The sequence below is a fragment of the Microcebus murinus genome, chromosome 2, assembly GCF_040939455.1.
Source record: "Microcebus murinus isolate Inina chromosome 2, M.murinus_Inina_mat1.0, whole genome shotgun sequence".
NCBI classification, from domain to species: Eukaryota; Metazoa; Chordata; class Mammalia; order Primates; family Cheirogaleidae; genus Microcebus; species Microcebus murinus.
The window spans coordinates 74368451-74387659 of record NC_134105.1 but is presented as its reverse complement, the minus strand read 5'-3'; the positions used below and the strand labels follow the sequence as shown (position 1 = coordinate 74387659).

Genomic DNA, 19209 nt, shown 5'->3' with positions numbered 1-19209 from the left:
ACTCCCCCAGCCCCTGGCAACCTCTATTCTACTTTCTTTTTCTTTTCTTTTCTTTTCTTTTCTTTTCTTTTCTTTTCTTTTCTTTTCTTTTCTTTTCTTTTCTTTTCTTTTCTTTTCTTTTCTTTTCTTTTTTCTTTCTTTTCTTTCTTTTTTTTTTTTTTTGACAGAGTCTCACTTTGTTGCCCAGGCTAGAGTAAGTGCCATGGTGTCAGCCTAGCTCACAGCAACCTCAAACTCCTGGGCTCAAGCAATCCTACTGCCTCAGCCTCCTGAGTAGCTGGGACTACAGGCATGCACTACCATGCCTGTCTAATTTTTTTTTCTATATATATTAGTTGGCCAATTACTTTTTTTCTATTTATAGTAGAGACAGGATCTCACTCTTGCTCAGGCTGGTTTCGAACTCCTGACCTCAAGCAATCCGCCTGCCTCGGCCTCCCAGAATGTTAGGATTACAGGCGTGAGCCACCGTGCCCGGCCTTTATTCTACTTTCTATCTCTGTAAATTTGCCTATTCTGTGTAATTCATGTAAGTGTAATCATATAATATTTGTCCTTTTGTGTATGGTTTATTTCACTTAGTATGTTTTTAAGGTCCATCCTTACTGCAGCATGTATCAAAATTTCATTAGTTTTTATGGCTCAATAAGACTCCATTGTATTTATATACCACATTTTGTTCATCCATTCATTTCTTGATGGTCATTTGGGTTGTTAACAGTTTTCAGCTATTGTGAACAATGTTCCTATGAACGTTGGCATATAAGCATCTGAGTTCATGCTTTTAATTCTTTTGGGCATATACCTAAAGGTGGGGTTGATGAATTATATGCAATTCCATGTTTAATTTTTTAAGGAAGTGCCAAACTGTTTCCCACAGTGGCCGTACCACTTTATATCCCCACATGCAATATACGAGAGTTCTGGTTTCTTCACATATTTGTTAACTCTTGTTATTTTCTCAGTTTTTAGGTAATAGCTATCCTAGTAGGTGTGAAGTAGTATTCATTGTGGTTCAAGTCTTTTTCAACTTTAAAATTCTTTCAATGCAAAGACCATATCAAATAGACATTTAAAGAGTTTTGTTTTTTGACCCAGATTTTGCTTACAGCTCTTCTTTCTTGTTTTCTCCAAATATAAGTAGTAGCCAAGTTAGTCACGAGAAAGATAACAGTCTATTTCATTGTTCATTATAATTTATTATCAAGATATTAGGTTCAATTTGCACAAACACTTTGTGTTTTACTCAGTCTTATATGATTATGATGTGGTAATCGTATAATGGAATGAATGTATTTATTCACTTGAAAAAGAACATGCAAGGTGTTGTCTTAGTACAGAGGGAATAACAGTAAACAAGAAAAATGAGGTCTGTTATTACATGAAGTGTTCCATTTGGCAAGACACATTAAACAAGTAAATATAATTTCAGCTGATGATAAGGGCTATGAAGAAAAATAAAGCAGTAGAGAGGTGGTATATGCAGGTGCTATTGTAGGTAAGGTACTTTTGGAGAGCTTCCCCGAGGAAGTAACATTTGACCAGAGACTGACTGATATGAAGAAGGAAACCATTTGAAGATATGGGGAGAAGCATTCCAGATAGAGCATACCCCTAGTATAAAGGCTTTGATCAAGGACTAAGTTTGTGGTGACAAAGGAACAGCAAAATATAAATTAATAAGCCCTAGGAAAACCAACTAAAGTTAAAAAATAATATATATATATAGGCTGGGCACAGTGGCTCATGCCTATAATCACTTTGGGAGGCCAAGGCTGGAGGATCACTTGAGGCCAGGAGTTTGAGACCAGCCTGGGCAATAGCAAGACCCCATCTCTACAAAAAATTAAGTTAGCCATGCATGGTGGTGCATGCCTGTAGTCCCAGCTACTCAGGAGGCTGAGGCAGGAGGATTGCTTGAGTCCAGGAATTAGAGGTTGCAGTGAGCTATGATGATGCCACTGTACTCTAGCCCAGGCAACAGAGCAAGAGACATTGTCTCAAAAAAAAAAAAAAAGGAAAAAATATATGTATAATTAATTAGCAAGTAGCAGAGATAAAATGGAGTCATTTAAAAATAATAAGTAGAAAAAAAAGGAACAATGAGTAAATGGATCAAATAGAAATCTAACAAGATTATAGATTTTATTTGAACCACATCAATAATTACAATAAGTGTAAATATTCTAAATATACCAATTAAAAGATTGGATAAGAAGACAAAGCCTGTCTACAAGAAACTCATTTTAAATACAGAAATATTGGTAGTTTAAAAGTAAAAAGATGCACAGCAATGAACAATTAGAGAAGGAAATTAAGAAAAAAAGTCCATTCACGGTAGCATCTGAAAGAATAAAATACATAGGAATAAATTTAACCAAGAAGGTAAAAAATTTGTACACTTAAAACTGACATTTTATTTATCTATTGGAAAAAATTAAAGAAGATGAAAATATATCCCATGTTTGTAGATTAGAAATAATTCAGTCCTCTCAAACTTATCAAAATTCTCATGGTCTTTTCCACAAATGGAGAAGCTGATCATCAGATTCACATAGAATTGCAAGGGGCCTTGAATAGCCAAAACAATCTTGAAAAAGAACAAAAAAGTTGGAAGACGCACACTTCTGATTTCAAAACTTAGTACAAAGCTATAGTAATCAAAGTAGTGTGGTATTGGCATAAGGATAGACATACAGATCAATAGAGTAGAATTAAGAGTCTAGAAATAAGCCTATACATCTGTGGCCAGCTTATTTTCAGCAAGGGTGCTGGAACCATTTGATCAGGCAAGAATAGTCTCTTTAATCAATAGTGCTGGGAAAACTGGATATTCTCATGCAAAAGAATGAAATTGGACCCCTACTACACACTATATACAAAAATTAACTCAAAATGGACCAATAGTCTAAATATAGATTTTTTTGGTTTTAAAATAACCTTTTTATGGTTTTAAAACCATAAAGCCCTTAGAAGAACACATAGTGATAAATATTTATGATCTTGGATTTGGTAATGGGTTTAGATATCAGTTCTTAGGCACCAAAGGAATGAGTAACAAAAGAGAAAATAGATAAATTGGACTTCATCAAAATTAAGTCTTTTTTTGCATCAAAAAAAAAAAGACAACCTGCAGAATGGTAAAATATGTTTGCAAATCATATATCTGACAAGGATCTAACATTCAGAATATAGAAATAACTCTTATTGGCCGGGTGTGGTGGCTCACGTCTATAATCCTAGCACTCTGGGGAGGCTGAGGCGGGCGGATCACTCAAGGTCAGGAGTTCAAAACCAGCCTGAACAAGAGCGAGACCCTGTCTCTACTAAAAATAGAAAGAAATTAATTGACCAACTAAAAATATGTATACAAAAAAAAGAAATTAGCTGGGCATGGTGGCGCATGCCTGTAGTCCCAGCTACTCTGGAGGCTGAGGGAGTAGAATTGCTTGAGCCCAGGAGTTTGAGGTTGTTGTGAGCTAGGCTGACGCCATGGCATTCTAGTCTGGGCAACAGAGTGAGACTCTGACTCAAAAAAAAAAAAAAAAGGAATAACTCTTATAGCTCAGCAACAAAAAGACAACCCAATTATAAAGTGGGCAAAGGACTTGAATAGACATTCCTCTAAAGAAGATATACTGATGGCCAACAAGCAAATGAAAAGATGCTTAAAATCATTAGTCATTAGGGAAATACAGATCGAAATCATAAATACCACTTCACACCCATTAGAATGGCTATAATTTTTTTTAAAAGTGTTGGCAAGGATGTAGAGAAATTGGAACCCTCATACATTTTTGGTAGGAATAGAAAATTTATAAAGCTGCTATGGAAAATAGTTTGATGGTTCTTCAAAAAGTTAAATATAGAATTATTATAGTATAACACAATTTAGCTCCTAGTTGTGTACCCAAAATAATGGAATTCTGGTACTCAACCATGTATGTGTACACACATTGTTTGTAGTAGCATTATTCACAAAAAGGTGGACACAACCCAAAAATCCATCAGTGGAGGAATGGATAAACAAATTGTCATATATACATAGAATATTATTCAGCTATAAAAAGGAATGGAGTACTAATGCGTGCTATTAATACAATGTGGATGAATCTCCAGAACTTTAAGTGAAAAAGCCAGACACAAATGATCACATATTGTGTGAATTCATGTATATGAAATATCTAGAATGGATAAACGTATGGAGAACAGAACACAGATTGGTGGTTGCTAGAAGGCAGGAGTTGGAGAAGGGCGATAAACTGCTTAATTGGTAAGGGTTTTTACTTCATTATTATTATTTTTTTTTTTTGAGACAGAGTCTCGCTTTGTTGCCCAGGCTAGAGTGAGTGCCGTGGCCGTCAGCCTAGCTTACAGCAACCTCAAACTCCTGGGCTCAAGCGATCCTCCTGCCTCAGCCTCCCGAGTAGCTGGGACTACAGGCATGCGCCACCATGCCCGGCTCATTTTTTTCTATATATATTAGTTGGCCAATTAATTTATTTCTATTTTTATAGTAGAGACGGGGTCTTGCTCTTGCTCAGGCTGGTTTCGAACTCCTGACCTTGAGCAATCCACCCGCCTCGGCCTCCCAAAGTGCTAGGATTACAGGCGTGAGCCACCAAGCCCAGCCAGGGTTTTTACTTTAGAATGATGGAAATGACTTGGCACTGGATTTTAGTGGTTGCACAGCATTGTGAATGTTCTATTAAAATGGTTATTTTAATTTTGTTTAATAAATTGTTTTTTAAAACGAAAGGAATGAAGATATAAGGCTCAAAGAAACATGACACATTGAATTTGAGTGATTGGAGTAGAAGATAAGTTTGTGGGATAACAAATAAAAATCTTAGAGCTGGAACCCATTGGTGAAGGTCAGGGTAGGACCAGAAACAAGTGATCTGGCTTGTAGGAGTCTGACAGGATCAGGAGATTACCTCAGGGCTGGTGTTGGGCATGTCTTAATGAGAGTTGTGGTTGCATTGAGACTGAAGGGGGCATGCAATGTGAAATGAAGCAGAGCAGGTCAGGCAGGGCAGCTAGTGGAGTTTCAACAGACTGTCCAGACCAATGGCCTATAGAACCATAGCCCAAAGCAAGGGGATTAAGAAATAAGAGACATAGGCCTGGCCCAGTGGCTCATGCCTGTAATCCTAGCACCCTGGGAGACTGAGGCGGGCGGATTGCTCCAGGTCAGGAGTTTGAAACCAGCCTGAGCAAGAGCGAGAACCCATCTCTACTATAAATAGAAAGAAATTAATTGGCCAACTAATATATAGAGAAAAAATTAGCTGGGCATGGTGGCACATGCCAGTAGTCCCAGCTACTCGGGAGGCTGAGGCAGTAGGATTACTTGAGCCCAGGAGTTTGAGATTGCTGTGAGCTAGGCTGACGCCATGGCACTCACTCTATCCTGGGCAACAAAGTGAGACCCTGTCTTAAAAAAAAAAAGAAAGAAAGAAGAGACATGGATTTGATTTTAGTTGGCTAATGGGAGAGCAGCAGCTTAGGCAAGTGGTAAATATGAGGGTTATTACCCACAGCTATAATTTGATATGATTTTGTCATGTGATATTTAGATAGGCCAGCCCTATTCAATGTGCCAGAATAGAGTAGAGATGAGGGTTCTTTATGATCCCCTACTTAGGAATAAGATTGGTCCTGTAATATTAGTGAATATTAGTGAATCTGAGCCTGTAGGTGGTGTCAGTCTTAGTTGCAAAGATTAGGAGTAACAGAGGCCAAGTATGTTGCTGTGTGGTTATTGGAAATGTGTATAGCTTTATAGCTAATGACAGCAACTCTCCTCCAGGGAAGTTCCAGCAGTAAAGAAAGTAGCAAGGTGGTATGCCTACAACTCTTGGACATATGTGGGAAATGGTAAAAAAAGTACAACTGGAAAAAAATAAATGTATGGCAAAGATCTAAGCAGATATAAGCAAAAGAAAGCTAGAGTGTCTTGTTAATACCAGAGTAGACTTCAAAACAAGGATTATTACCAGGAAGAAAGAGGACTATCCATGATTATAGGGTTAATTTACCAAGAAGACATAACAATCTTATGTGAGATTGTATGTGTTTGGGAATATATGTCTCCTAACATGTGTATGCTTTTTTTTTTTTTTGAAATGGATTCTTGCTATATTGCCCAGGCTGATCTCAAACCCCTGGGCTCAAATAGTTCTTCCCTGGCCTACCAAGTAGCTGGGACTACAGTGTGTGCCACCAAGCCAGCTAATTAAAAAAAAATTTTTTTGTAGAGACAGAGTCTAACTATGTGCCTAGGCTAGTCTGAAACTCCTGGCTTGAAGCAGTCTTCCCACCTCAGCTTCCTGAGTAACTGTGATTATAGGTGTGAGCCACTGCACCTGGCCAACCATGCGTATGCTTCTAATAGGGGAACATGAAGGTGAAGTGAACAAATCCACAGTTAGTTCACCCTGTCTCAGTAATTGATGAAATAAGTAGATGGCAAATCAGTGCGGATATAGAAGACCTGAACAGTACTATTAACCAACTTGACCTGATAGGTATTTATGGAAGACTGTACTGAATAACAGAAAACATATTCTTTTCAAGCACACATGGCAGAATTATGAGGATAAAACATATTCTAGGCCATAAAATAAACTTTGACAAACTTAAAAGAATTAAAATCATGAGAAGTACTTCTTTGACCCTAACAGCATTTAGTTAGAAATTAATAATAGGTATCTGGAGAACCTCCAAATATTTGGAAATTAAACAATACATTTTTACACATGAGTCCAAAAGGAAGTCTAAAAGGATATTAGAACTTATTTTGAGTTAAATGAAAATGACACAACGTATAAAAATTTGTGGGATCCTTGTAGTGTAGTACTTAGTGGTAATTTTATAGCATTAAATGCGTATTTTTTTATTCACTTTTACCTGTTTTTTAAATTTCTTTTTTTCCTATCATCAGTCCTGGCCTATAAATGCTTATAATATTAGGAAAGGCAATAAGTCTCAAACCAATAATCTAAGCTTCTACTTTAACAAACTAGACACATAAGACCAAATTCAACCTAAAGCAAGCAGAAGGAGCAAGTAGGAAAAAGGGTAGAAATCAATTAAATTGAAAGCAACACAAAACAAAAATAGAGAACAATCCATGAAACCAAGATGCTGGTTCTTTGAAATGATCAGTAAAGTTGATAAATGTCTGTCTAGACTAACTAGAGAGAGAAGAAATAATAACCAATATCAGGAATGATATTGCCTTTTTATAGATGTAGCCCAGTTGTCTTATCTCATATTCTAGATTTGTCTGATTCCTTCCTTATGGGGTGTCATTATATTTCCTGTAAACTAGATTCAGTTAAACATTTAGATGATAGATGATGTCAGCTTTTTTTGCTTTAAATCAAGAAGGCACATAATATAAATTGAGTCCACTATCTTGTTCTCCATCTACCTTTTACCTAATAGTTTTAGCTTCTATTGATGATCCTTATCTAATCTGTTGTTATTATTACATTGGGTTTACATAATGGTGATTTTCATATTTTCTCAGTTTTTCTGCATTTATTAGTTAGTGTTCCTCTGTAAAGAAGGAAAGAAGGTCTTTCTCTTTTTGCCCCTTTAATCCCTCTAGCTTCCCCTGACTATGAACTTTTTTGTATCACTCCAGACTCATGGAGCTTATTCAATGTTTATTTTGGTTATTCAGTCAATATGTAATTTATTGAATAAATATTCAGAGCTATTGGTACAGTGATATGCCATAGTTACTTTATTAATACAGTAATAAACTTTTGAGCAGTAGTTTTTAAAAGGTAAAGTTTATTTTTAACTAATTTTGAGTGTTGGTGTTCTTTGAAAAGTGTTTCTGCAGTACACAGTTATAGAACAATTGTCTTTAACAGAACGCTGGTTCCATTTTACACTGGTCCTTGATAGTTTGAACCTGATATTGTTGGTTTTCAAAAATGATTGAGTTAATTTATTATTGAATTTAGCATTTAGTATACTAAATTTTAGTAGTAGTACACTAAATATTTAGTACTAAATACTAAATTTAATATTTAGTACTGACTTTAGTATTTAGTACACTAAATAGTAAATATTAAATAGTATTTATTTATTTATAGTAAATAGAAATAAATAGTAAGTATTAAACTAAGTATAAGATAAAACTAAGCATAAAGATTACAGTGTCCTTTTAAGTATTTTACATGTTCCATGTCAGTTATTCTAGGAAGCACATAGAAGTAGAAATGATCCAATGGTATTTCATACAGTTGCATATCTGACTCTTCCTCTTGAGTATGGGGTGCCACCGTTGTGTTTATGTTAGACAGCCTTTCCTGATGAGACCAAGTGTTTTTGAGTCTAGCCTGATCTATGTAAAAGCTTTGTGCCCTGTGACTGCTTGTGATTCAGGTGTATTGATTAAGCAATTTTGTCCAGCTGTTGTTGGCTTAGATCAGCATAAACAAGGAGGAATTTAGTAGTTATAGCCGGTGTATGCTGAAATGAGTGCCTTTTGAAGTTCTTGGACCTTTATACTAGGGAGTACTTAAGAAGACTAGACAAGATTTCTTCTCACCTTCCCTCCCTTTTTTGTAATTCTGGAGAAATAATGAAAGAATTTTATAGTATTTTTAAGAACCAAGGATTTTATATGAGGAATATAAACCAGTCTTACCTAGATTAAACACATGAACAAATGTTAATAAAAGAATAACTACCTATTTGTCAAGGAAGTTGTAAATTCTTCCAAATAATTTATTTTAGAAAATGTGTTAGTTTTAGTAGTATTTAGAATTGCCCACACCTGATTTACTTTAGTGGGTTTGTTTCTCTTTATGACAGTGGAAGCTAGTTGATATAAGTCTTTCTAAACATCCAAGATAGATAGATGACTTTACATATTTAATTGGTAAACTGTTAAGCTGTTGGTCAGTATGCCCATAAATGTGGAGAGAGATTTTCTTCCAAAACAGATTTTGACCCTCAGTCTAAAGAACAAATGTTTTGCATTCATCTGTAATTATATTTTCCTTTCAGCTTAAATAATAAATGAGAGATCATTTGAATGAGAGTAATTGTTTTCTTGACATTTTCTTCAGCATTAACAAAAAAAATCTTGCAATTAAGAGAATATAAATAATCAGAGGTAAATATCTTAAGGAATATATTTAATTTTTCAGATATTGGGCACAAATCATGAAAATGCTACTTATTTTCCAACAAACTTAGTGTAGAAATCTTAAATACTATATCCATATTGCTTGGATATTTTTTTTAATGCTGTTTAGAACATATATGGCAGGGAGGATTACCAGTATCTTTTTGGGGTCATATGTTGAAGGGAGAGCAAAGTAAGACTTTTTGTATTATTTTTTCTGCTATCATTTTGTGGAATAGAAACCTATTCTGGAGTATTTGTACAGTAATGTTTTTTTTTTTTTTTTTTTTTTTTTTGAGACAGAGTCTCGCTTTGTTGCCCAGGCTAGAGTGAGTGCCGTGGCGTCAGCCTAGCTCACAGCAACCTCAAACTCCTGGGCTCGAGTGATCCTTCTGCCTCAGCCTCCCGAGTAGCTGGGACTACAGGCATGCGCCACCATGCCCAGCTAATTTTTTATATATATATCAGTTGGCCAATTAATTTCTTTCTATTTTTTTTTTTATAGTAGAGACGGGGTCTCGCTCAGGCTGGTTTTGAACTCCTGACCTTGAGCAATCCGCCCGCCTCGGCCTCCCAAGAGCTAGGATTACAGGCGTGAGCCACAGCGCCCGGCCAGTAATGTTTTTATTTTCAGATGTTTTTGGATGTGACAGTACAAATGTACCATCTTTCCATACTGTTATAAATTTTGTTTATTTTTGGAACAAAAACATTGTTGTTATTTTTTTGAAAAGTGGTTTAAGATTGTTAGATGGGCATTTGATTAAAAAATAGTTTTGGCTATCAGTTTTATAGATTATTTTTGCAGCATTCAACTCCCATTCTCCATGTTTAACAAAATAAGTTATATAATACAGAGGTTTTTGTGTTAAACCAAGAGTTAACTAGCTAATTCGTTCTGCAAATACTGTTTGCTCACCTACCTATGAAAAGCACTGTTTGGTTCTGTTAACACAGTAGTAAATCAAACTGTCTCTGGCACTGCTTATGAAGTATATAATAGAGGGATACACATTTTAAAAATTAATTGCATGATTAGTTGTTTTTTAAATTAGAGTTGTGATAAGTATTACAAAAGAGAAGAGTACAGGGTTCAATGAAATGTGTCGGTTCCTGAAAAGAACATATAAATGTTATGTTTGGAACTTATTTAGGAGCTTAATATACAATTAAATTCAGACATTATTTGACACATCTGTCTAGACAGTCCATTTTCCAATTTGGATTTTTTTTCACTTACTACAAGAAACTTCCCCAAATACTTCCCCAAATGAAATATTGTTTTTCACTATATCACTCATACATCCTTCAGACATTGAAAGTGAGATTTTTTTTTTTAACTCAAGACACAAGCAAACAAAATTACTAAGGACTTTCTAGCTTATCTTTACCTTTGTAACTTCTGCAACACCAGAAGAGTACATGAGATTGAAAAAGCAGTCTCCATTTACTAAAAAAAAATTTGTCAGTTTTGTTGAAATGGGATTGCTGGAATTACAAGATTCATTGACATAAATTAACTTGATGTAAGTGTACAAAAGTCATTTATTATTTGTACACTTAAAAAATTTTTTTTGTAGAGATAAGCTCTTACTGTGTTGCCCAGGCTGGTCTCACACTCCTGGGCTCAAGCAATCCTCCTGCCAATGTTATGAGATTACAGGTGTGAGCCACCACACCTAGTCCCCTATTTATAAACTTTTAAATAAATGATCCTCTTGCTGAGACTATCAACCATCATAGTTGGGGCCATTTTCATTTGGTAAAACAAATTGTATATCTGTCCTAGTTACTGATTTGAATATGAAATGCTCTCTTCTAGGAATTTCTTAATACAAGAACATTATATGAGACTTGACCTAGATGCTTAGTTTTTTTAAGAAGCTTAGAGTTTTTTGCTGTTATACCATTAATTCTTAGAACAGTATATATTAAAACAATATATTAAGCTCTTAATTTCAATGCTTAATGGTTAGGAACATGGGCTCTGTAATCCATGCTCTCAGTTAACAGCACTGTCAATTGCTACTTGACCTTGCTGAACCTCAGTAGTTTCCTTATTAGTTATGTACTAATTATGGTAAAGGTTAATTGAAAATATAAAGTGCTTAGCATGTATTCAACACATAGTAAGCACTCAGTCAATGTTAGCTGCTATTCCCATTGTCGTTATTGTCATAAACATTAAAATGTGTTTATACATGGATGTTTCAACTTCATGTAGGTGAAAAAAAAATGTGTTTATAAAACTTTTTTTCCTGTGGAAAATTAAAAAAATTGAAACTGTAGTGACTAGCTTCAGGTAGTTTACAGTTCGCAAATGGCATCTTTTTATATTGCCATTTGCATATGAATTCTGTCACTCATTGGTTGTGTTTTCCTGGACAAGTTATTTAACCTCTTTGTCCTACAGTTTGTCCTATGTATAACAGAGGTAATCATAATAAAGAGTTATTGAGACTAAGTGAGTTGATACTCTAGAACAATACCTGGCACATGGTGAGTGCTCAATAAATGATAGCCATTATTAGGAATAGTATTTAACATTATTATGCCAATAATAAAACCAAAAACTGAAACAGAGCAAAACTGACATGATCAAAATTTTAATAGACTAAACATTGACAGAAGTATCATCTTCCTGACTAAATTTAGATTTGCAGAAGTTTGAATAGGGAATATTAAGAATAGTAGAAATGTTTAAATAAGAAAATTCAACTGCAGTAGTTCTAATGGGACAAATTTGAAATGGATCAAACAACAACAAAACCTCTAGTCGATAAATTTAAACTAATTGGAAAATTTACCCAGTTAATAATTGAGCTAATAAAAATATTTTTTGTCCAATAAAAATGGATGTGGATATAATTGGACAGGGCTAATTGGTGTTTACAAAAATTGAGGATGGAGTGAAATTGGCTTCATGGAGTTAGATTCATTCTGAATATAATATTAAAGTGTATCAGTGCTTGTATACTTTTCATTAACATGTTTGTATTAATAAACATGGAATTATTCACCTGAGTTTTTACCAGCAAAAAAATAAATAAATAAATAAACATGGAATCAAAACTTCCTCAAGCTTGAAAACAGTAAGGTGAGAACATACTTCCGTCCAGATTGTGGGATTGTAACAATGTTTCTATTCATTACAGTTTAGTCTGAGATTTGATATTTTCTGTTAAAATATTAACTAAGTTTGAATAGGAAATATTAAATGATAAAATAAAATATTAAATAATAATACCCACAATAAGTGCTACAACAGTTAAGAAGGGGTATATTTGAAGCTATTACAAAAGTCCAGAAGATAATGACAGTGAAGGTGGAGAGGAGCAGACAAAGTGAAGAGATATCTGTAAGACAAATTACTAAAATTTTGTGACTTGAATGGTACAGATTAAATAGAAGGGAGATTTTGATTTGGTCAGTTGTTACATGGTGGTGTCCTTAGCAGAATAGTAAATATGTGAGGAAGAAAAGATGGGGAGTTCAGTTTCAACATGTTGAATGTGAAGTTAATATGAGACTAACAGGATGGAATTGACCAGTAGGAAGTTGTAAATATGGATTTATAGCTTAGTAGAAAGTCCTGGGCTAGAAATATGGATTTGAAGGTAATCACTCATTTATTTGTCTATATCTGTCTGCATTCCCTAGGGTTCCATCATCGTATGCCCTCTTTCTCTCTTCCTGTTTCCCTTTTTCTCCACCTTCCCTTTTTTACTATTTTATATATTATTCTTTGGTGATTGCATCCATTATCAATATAGACAACATATGATAGATACAGACAGTATCCAATACTGCCTATACTTACAGACTATATAGACAGTACATGAAATCATGTAGATTGAATCTGTAAAGTGAGAAAAAAGGAAAGATTCAGAGAGAGAAACACAGTAATGAAACCCTGGGGACTACTGATTGATACACACGCATGCACATACACAAATATACATACATACACATACCTGTTTGAAGTAGTAGAATTTGCAGAGGAGACAGAATATAGGCAAGGGGAGAATGACAAAAGAGTAATGCCTCAAAATCTAAGGGAGGAGGAGAGAGTTTTAAGTAAGAGTGGCCAGTTGTTTTAGATGTCATAGACTATCCAATGTAGGCAAGATCTGAATAAAAGCTTTCCACTGGTTTGTTTTTTTTTTTTTTTGAGACAGAGTCTCGCTTTGTTGCCTAGGCTAGAGTGAGTGCCGTGGCGTCAGCCTAGCTCATAGCAACCTCAAACTCCTGGGCTCAAGCAATCCTCCTGCCTCGGCCTCCCGAGTGGCTGGGACTACAGGCATGCACCACCATGCCCGGCTAATTTTTTTTTTTTTTCCTGTATATATTAGTTGGTCAATTTATTTCTTTCTATTTATAGAAGAGACGGGGGTCTCACTCTTGCTCAGGCTGGTTTCCAACTCCTGACTTCGAGCAATCCGCCCGCCTCCGCCTCCCAGAGTGCTAGGATTACAGGCGTGAGCCACCCCGCCCGGCCTCCACTGGGTTTTAAATTGTTATTGAGTACTGATATTGTTAGTGATTAAAGCAGTTTTCTCAAAGGATGAGAACTAAAGCTAGATTGTAGTAGTTGAGGAACAAATGGGAAGTACAAAAGGAGAAATAACATGTGTAAGCTATGGAGTTTAAAATTTATCCCTTGAACAATGGAGGACAATTATAAGTTTTTGTTTTTTTTTTGAGACAGAGTCTCACTTTGCTGCCCAGGCTAGAGTGAGTGCCGTGGCATCAGCCTAGCTCACAGCAACCTCAAACTCCTGGGCTCCAGCGATCCTCCTGCCTCAGCCTCCCGAGTAGCTGGGACTACAGGCACGCGTGGCGCCACCATGCCCAGCTGATTTTTTGTATATATATTTTTAGTTATCCAATTAATTTCTTTCTATTTTTAGTAGAGACGAGGTCTCGCTCAGGCTGGTTTCGAACTCCTAACCTCGAGCAATCCACCCGCCTCGGCCTCCCAGAGTGCTAGGATTGCAGGCGTGAGCCACCACGCCCGGCAATTATAAGTTTTTGATGTAAGGAATTTTGTGATTGAAAGTGGTGTTTTAGGGTACTCTGGTGCTAGCATATACCGTGGATTACTATAGGGTAAAAATGGCAATGCAGATGTCAGTTACTAGGGTGATGGTGAGAAATGAAAAGGAAAGAATGATGAGGGAAAGATTCTATAGCAAAAAATCTTTTTGTTTTGTGACAGGCAGCAACACTGAGGGGCCATGTGAGGGATTTTAGGCCAGTGCCAAATAGAGAAATCAAAGAAAGGAATTGGTTTGGGGAAGATAATGATCAACCTCTGAATTAAGTTTGATTTGAATGTAGAACATTTGTGTGGTAAAGACTAGCAGTCAGAAACTAGAGCAGGTGTCCTCAGACTACGGCCCGCGGGCCACATGCGGGTTTTTTTGCCAGTTTGTTTTTTACTTCAAAATAAGGTATGTGCACTGTGCATAGGAATTTGTTCATAGTTTTTTTTAAACTACAGTCTGGCCCTCCAACGGTCTGAGGGACAGTGAACTGCCCCCCTGTTTAAAAAGTTTGAGGATCCCTGAACTAGAGCTTCTGAGAATGTTAATACTTGGTAGAGATCCAGTATGGTCTCTTGTGTAGAATTAATGATGGTGTAAATAGCCACGTAATTAAAGGGAGTACCTTGTAGGAGCAGACATTCCTAACTTGGGGTATGTGGAAGATTCAGGGAGGTCTGAAATTATATATAAAGCTTTTATGAATATAATTTTTTTCAGAAAAGAGTTGTTTGGCCTTTATATGATTCCCAAAGAATCTGTGACTCAAAAGAATAAAAATTATTGCTAAAGAAAGTGAAGCAAATGACTAATCGTAGGCAAAAACAATAAACACTAAGACCAGAGAACCAAGATAAAAGTAGGATTGAGTTATAGAAAATGACAACAGAGGAAAAGATGAGAGTATTAAACCAGACATTAAAAACCTAAGAAGGTATCGTTTCTTTTTTTTATTATACCACTAGAAACAGTCTATATTGTCTAGACCCTATGTAATTTTCTGTGTGTTAATTGATCATCATGATGGCCTGAGAATTAGAACTTATGTTCTGTAAACCCTGCAGTGACAAAAAATTACTTAATACATTTAGAATTATTTTAATCCAGAAGGCTAAAATGTTTTGCTGTATAAAAAATATAAGATACTTATTATCCAGAATGACTTGTTCATCAAAGCATTTCGGTCAGCTCTTTGTAAATTTTATTGATAAAAATTTGTTCCCATTTAGGGGTGGGGAACCTGCAGTCCTGGGGCTACATGTGGCTTTCTGGATCCTTCTGGATTGTTTTAGTAAAGAGATTTGTTCTGTAAATTTTGGATTCAGTCAGGGGGTCACACTTGGGAATCTGGAGGGTCACATCTGGCCTTGAGGCTACAGGTTTCCCACCTGCTGCCAGGGCTTTAAGTTAAGTGCAAAAAATTCTAGTAGTACCCATAAAACAACTATAATCTAAATAAATAAACAATGGCAGTTCCAGTTTGGGTGTGGTTATTGCAAAAGAGTGCTTTTTCCTATTTGATAAGGTAAGTATTTGCTTAGGCGATATACCTGTTGCACATGCACATCTTGTATTGAAATATTGTTTTTTAATGGTATCAATTATTAGGAGAAATAATGTATAATGCATTGAATTAAAAAATCCTCATTTGTACATCTCTTTGGGTAACTGGAACAGGAGAATACCATATGTTTTAATTAAGCATTTAGTCATTTTTAATAGAGTTTTAATTTGACATCGGTTTTGTTCCTAATGTATTAAAGAGTAAAAATAACCATTCTTTATACATGGTTGGTCAGTAGAAGATTATTCTCTGTAACTTTATTTTGAAATTTTGAGTTGTCACTTTTTATTTACTATATGAATTTAATGTGAAGTGATAGACAATTTATTTTATGAAGTTTTTATAATGAGGAATTAGATATCTTTTTGCTTTTGTACATAAGTTTTTGTATGGAAACTGGCTTCAAAAGGATTTAAGTGTTTGCATTGGTATTCATTTTGTAGACTAGGAAAGGAAATGGGAATGTTTCATAATTTCTTCATGCAGGATCTGCTTTTTCTCTGTTTCCAACAATCATTTCCATGCATAACTTTTAAAGAAATCTACATTTCTAAGGGAAAATACAATTTTGTTTGTTGGGATTTAGGATGGTTCGAGTTACTGTGGTTACCCTGTTTTTATTTCCATTAAATTAAAAAAGAATTTTCAGTAAATGTTCACTTGTCTTCTGTAGTCTATAACAGTGCTGTCCAATAGCAATAAAATGTGAGTTACAAGCAATTATAATTTCCTAGTAGTCACATTAAACAGAGTAATGTAAAATGACATTTTTTGTTTACCTCAATATATTCAAAATATTATTTTAACATGTAACCAATGTAAAAATCTTTGAGGTGTTTATCTTTTAATTTCTTTTAAGTCTTTGAGATCCAGTTTGTACTTTTTACTTACAACATGTTTTAATTTGTATTAGCCACATTTCAAGTGCTTGATAGCCATATGTGGCTAATGGCTATCCTATAATACAGTGTTCCTATAATACAGTTCTTACTCTTATAGAGTAAGAACAAATTCTTAATATCTGGATGGATAGACAGATAACAGGAGATAATTATCTTATGTTAATTGGGTTTGATCAGTTTAATAACTAGTTACCAAAACCCAATAATGTCATTTTTATAGATATCAAAATGGGATTTTTTATTCATTGGAAAGTTAATTGGAGGAGATATGCTGGATAAATGGAAATTTTCATTTTTGTTCGCCCTTAATAACTGTATGATATAATTACCTTATTTTTACTGTATGTATGTATTTATACTTTCATAAAATTTCAGTATATGCTTATAATCTTTAGCATAAATGCAGTTCCAACTACAATGAAGATTTTGTGCTACAGCTGGAGAAGGAATTGGTTGAAGCTCGACTGAGTGAAGCCGAATCTCAGTGTGCGCTAAAGGAGATGCAGGATAAAGTCCTGGATATAGAGAAGGTAAGAAATGCTGTCACTCCCAAATTGCAGGGGAGATGTGACATATATTTGTTAAGTACTCATTGAGCAATTAAATTGGACTTCGTGTTTTTGCATGTTAGAAACTTTACATATTAGTTACTAAGAGAGAAAAAGAAAAAACAATTTTTAAGATTGCACTCTTTGTTGCTTTCATACTAATCAAGGCCCAATATTTAAGGATAAAAATGAAGATTAGAGCTCTCTTAGAGGAAAACAAGAATAATTTTCATAGGAAGAATATTTAAATGTTGCAAAAGAGAAACTCAGGAGTCGGAAATTAACTATTGTCTTCAAATATTGTAGTATCCTTATGTGGAAGAGAGAGAATAGGACTAACACATAGACATTTAAGGGAAAATTTTATCTGACAGTAATTGTTACAACTGCCCAAGCTAGACCAAGTCACTTCAGGATGTACAGGATTATCCCCTTAGCCTGAGGTGTGCTTATAGAAGCTAACTTACCTCTTTTCAAGGATATTAAAGAACATCAAGGATTAGATAAGTAGCAGGAATAGAAAAATTTCTAGATCACAAACTCTGAATCTATTTTTTTTCACATCTATAAAATTATTGATGACCTAGGCTTTAGGTTGAATTTGTTCTTTTTTATTCCTAGGTTAATATCTAGCTATTGAATCAAAAAGGCTCATAGATAATGGGCATAACAGTCTCTGTTATTCTTAACTAGAACAACTTTTGCTAGAAATCTACTTGCTGTTTCTATATTGTTTCTGGAAAATTTATTCTCTGGTTTGTTGAGGAAAAACCCAGCACGAATGCTAAAAGAAATACCTAACAGAATATTTGGTCTCTAAGTATTCTGGGCTTCATGATTTAGATCAGAATCTGTGTCCTACACTTACAAAGATTTTGAATATTTGTTAAAAAGAAGTGTACTTAGGTTTGGTTCAGTTTAAAAATGGTTTCTTTTTTTGGAGACAGAGTCTTGCTCTGTTGCCTGGGCTAGAGTGCTGTGGCTCACCAACCTCAAACTCCTGCACTCAAGCGATCCTCCTTCCTCAGCCTCCCAGAGTGCTAGGATTATAAGCATGAGCCACTGGACCCAGCCCTTAAGTGTGCTATGTGTTATTTTATTTCTTAAATTTTAAAATCACAAATTAAATTTTCTCTTGCTTTAGAGGAATAACTCCTTTCCTGATGAGAATAACATTGCAAGGCTTCAGGAAGAACTCATTGCAGTGAAACTGAGAGAAGCAGAAGCAATTATGGGTTTGAAAGAACTTAGACAGCAAGTCAAAGACTTAGAGGAACACTGGCAGGTATGTCAATATATTTTGTGTGCTTTTTAAAAAGAGAGTAAACCCAAATACCCAATTTGTGAGAGTTTGAAGTAGCTCATAATCAACAGTAGGAATTGAGTTTGAGAAAGACCCTGTTTAGTGTCAAAATTTAGAGCATTTGTAAATTTGGAAGACATTTATGCTATTTCTCCCTTTTTAATTTTTATAATGAAATTAAATATAAAATATAAATAGTCACTTTTGTAGTATCTATTATTTACTAATAACTTTCTAAAAAACTGTAAGAAAGTATTCTTTTTATATAGTGCGTATTTTTTCTTATTGATAGTAAATGCATGGATAGTGTGAAACATCAGACGGATAACAATATAAATTTGTGACTTCTTTTGAAATTGATTATCTTGCAAAATAAATGACATTTGTCTAGTTATACACCCACAAATGTATTTACATATGAGGGAAATTATTGACAAGGAACAAAATGCAATAATCTATAAGAAGAGAGAGGGGGAAGAAAAAGAATCACATATATATATTTTTTTTTTTTTTTTTTGAGACAGAGTCTCGCTTTGTTGTCCAGGCTAGAGTGAGTGCCGTGGCGTCAGCCTAGCTCACAGCAACCTCAAACTCCTGGGCTCCAGTGATCCTTCTGCCTCAGCCTCCCGAGTAGCTGGGACTACAGGCATGCGCCACCATGCCCGGCTAATTTTTATATATATATATCAGTTG

At 35.0% G+C, this 19209-nt stretch overlaps 1 protein-coding gene across 6 annotated transcripts in view; it reads left to right on the top strand.

Annotated features, from left to right (window-relative positions):
• Positions 1 to 19209, top strand: part of EVI5 (ecotropic viral integration site 5) — a 203528-nt gene that overhangs the window by 94771 nt on the left and 89548 nt on the right. For all 6 annotated transcript variants that reach the window (XM_075999852.1, XM_075999853.1, XM_012790919.2 and 3 more), the window contains 2 exons: positions 17061 to 17195; positions 18358 to 18498. In XM_075999852.1, coding sequence (XP_075855967.1) covers positions 17061 to 17195; positions 18358 to 18498 — 276 coding nt within the window. The remainder of the gene's footprint in view (positions 1 to 17060; positions 17196 to 18357; positions 18499 to 19209) is intronic.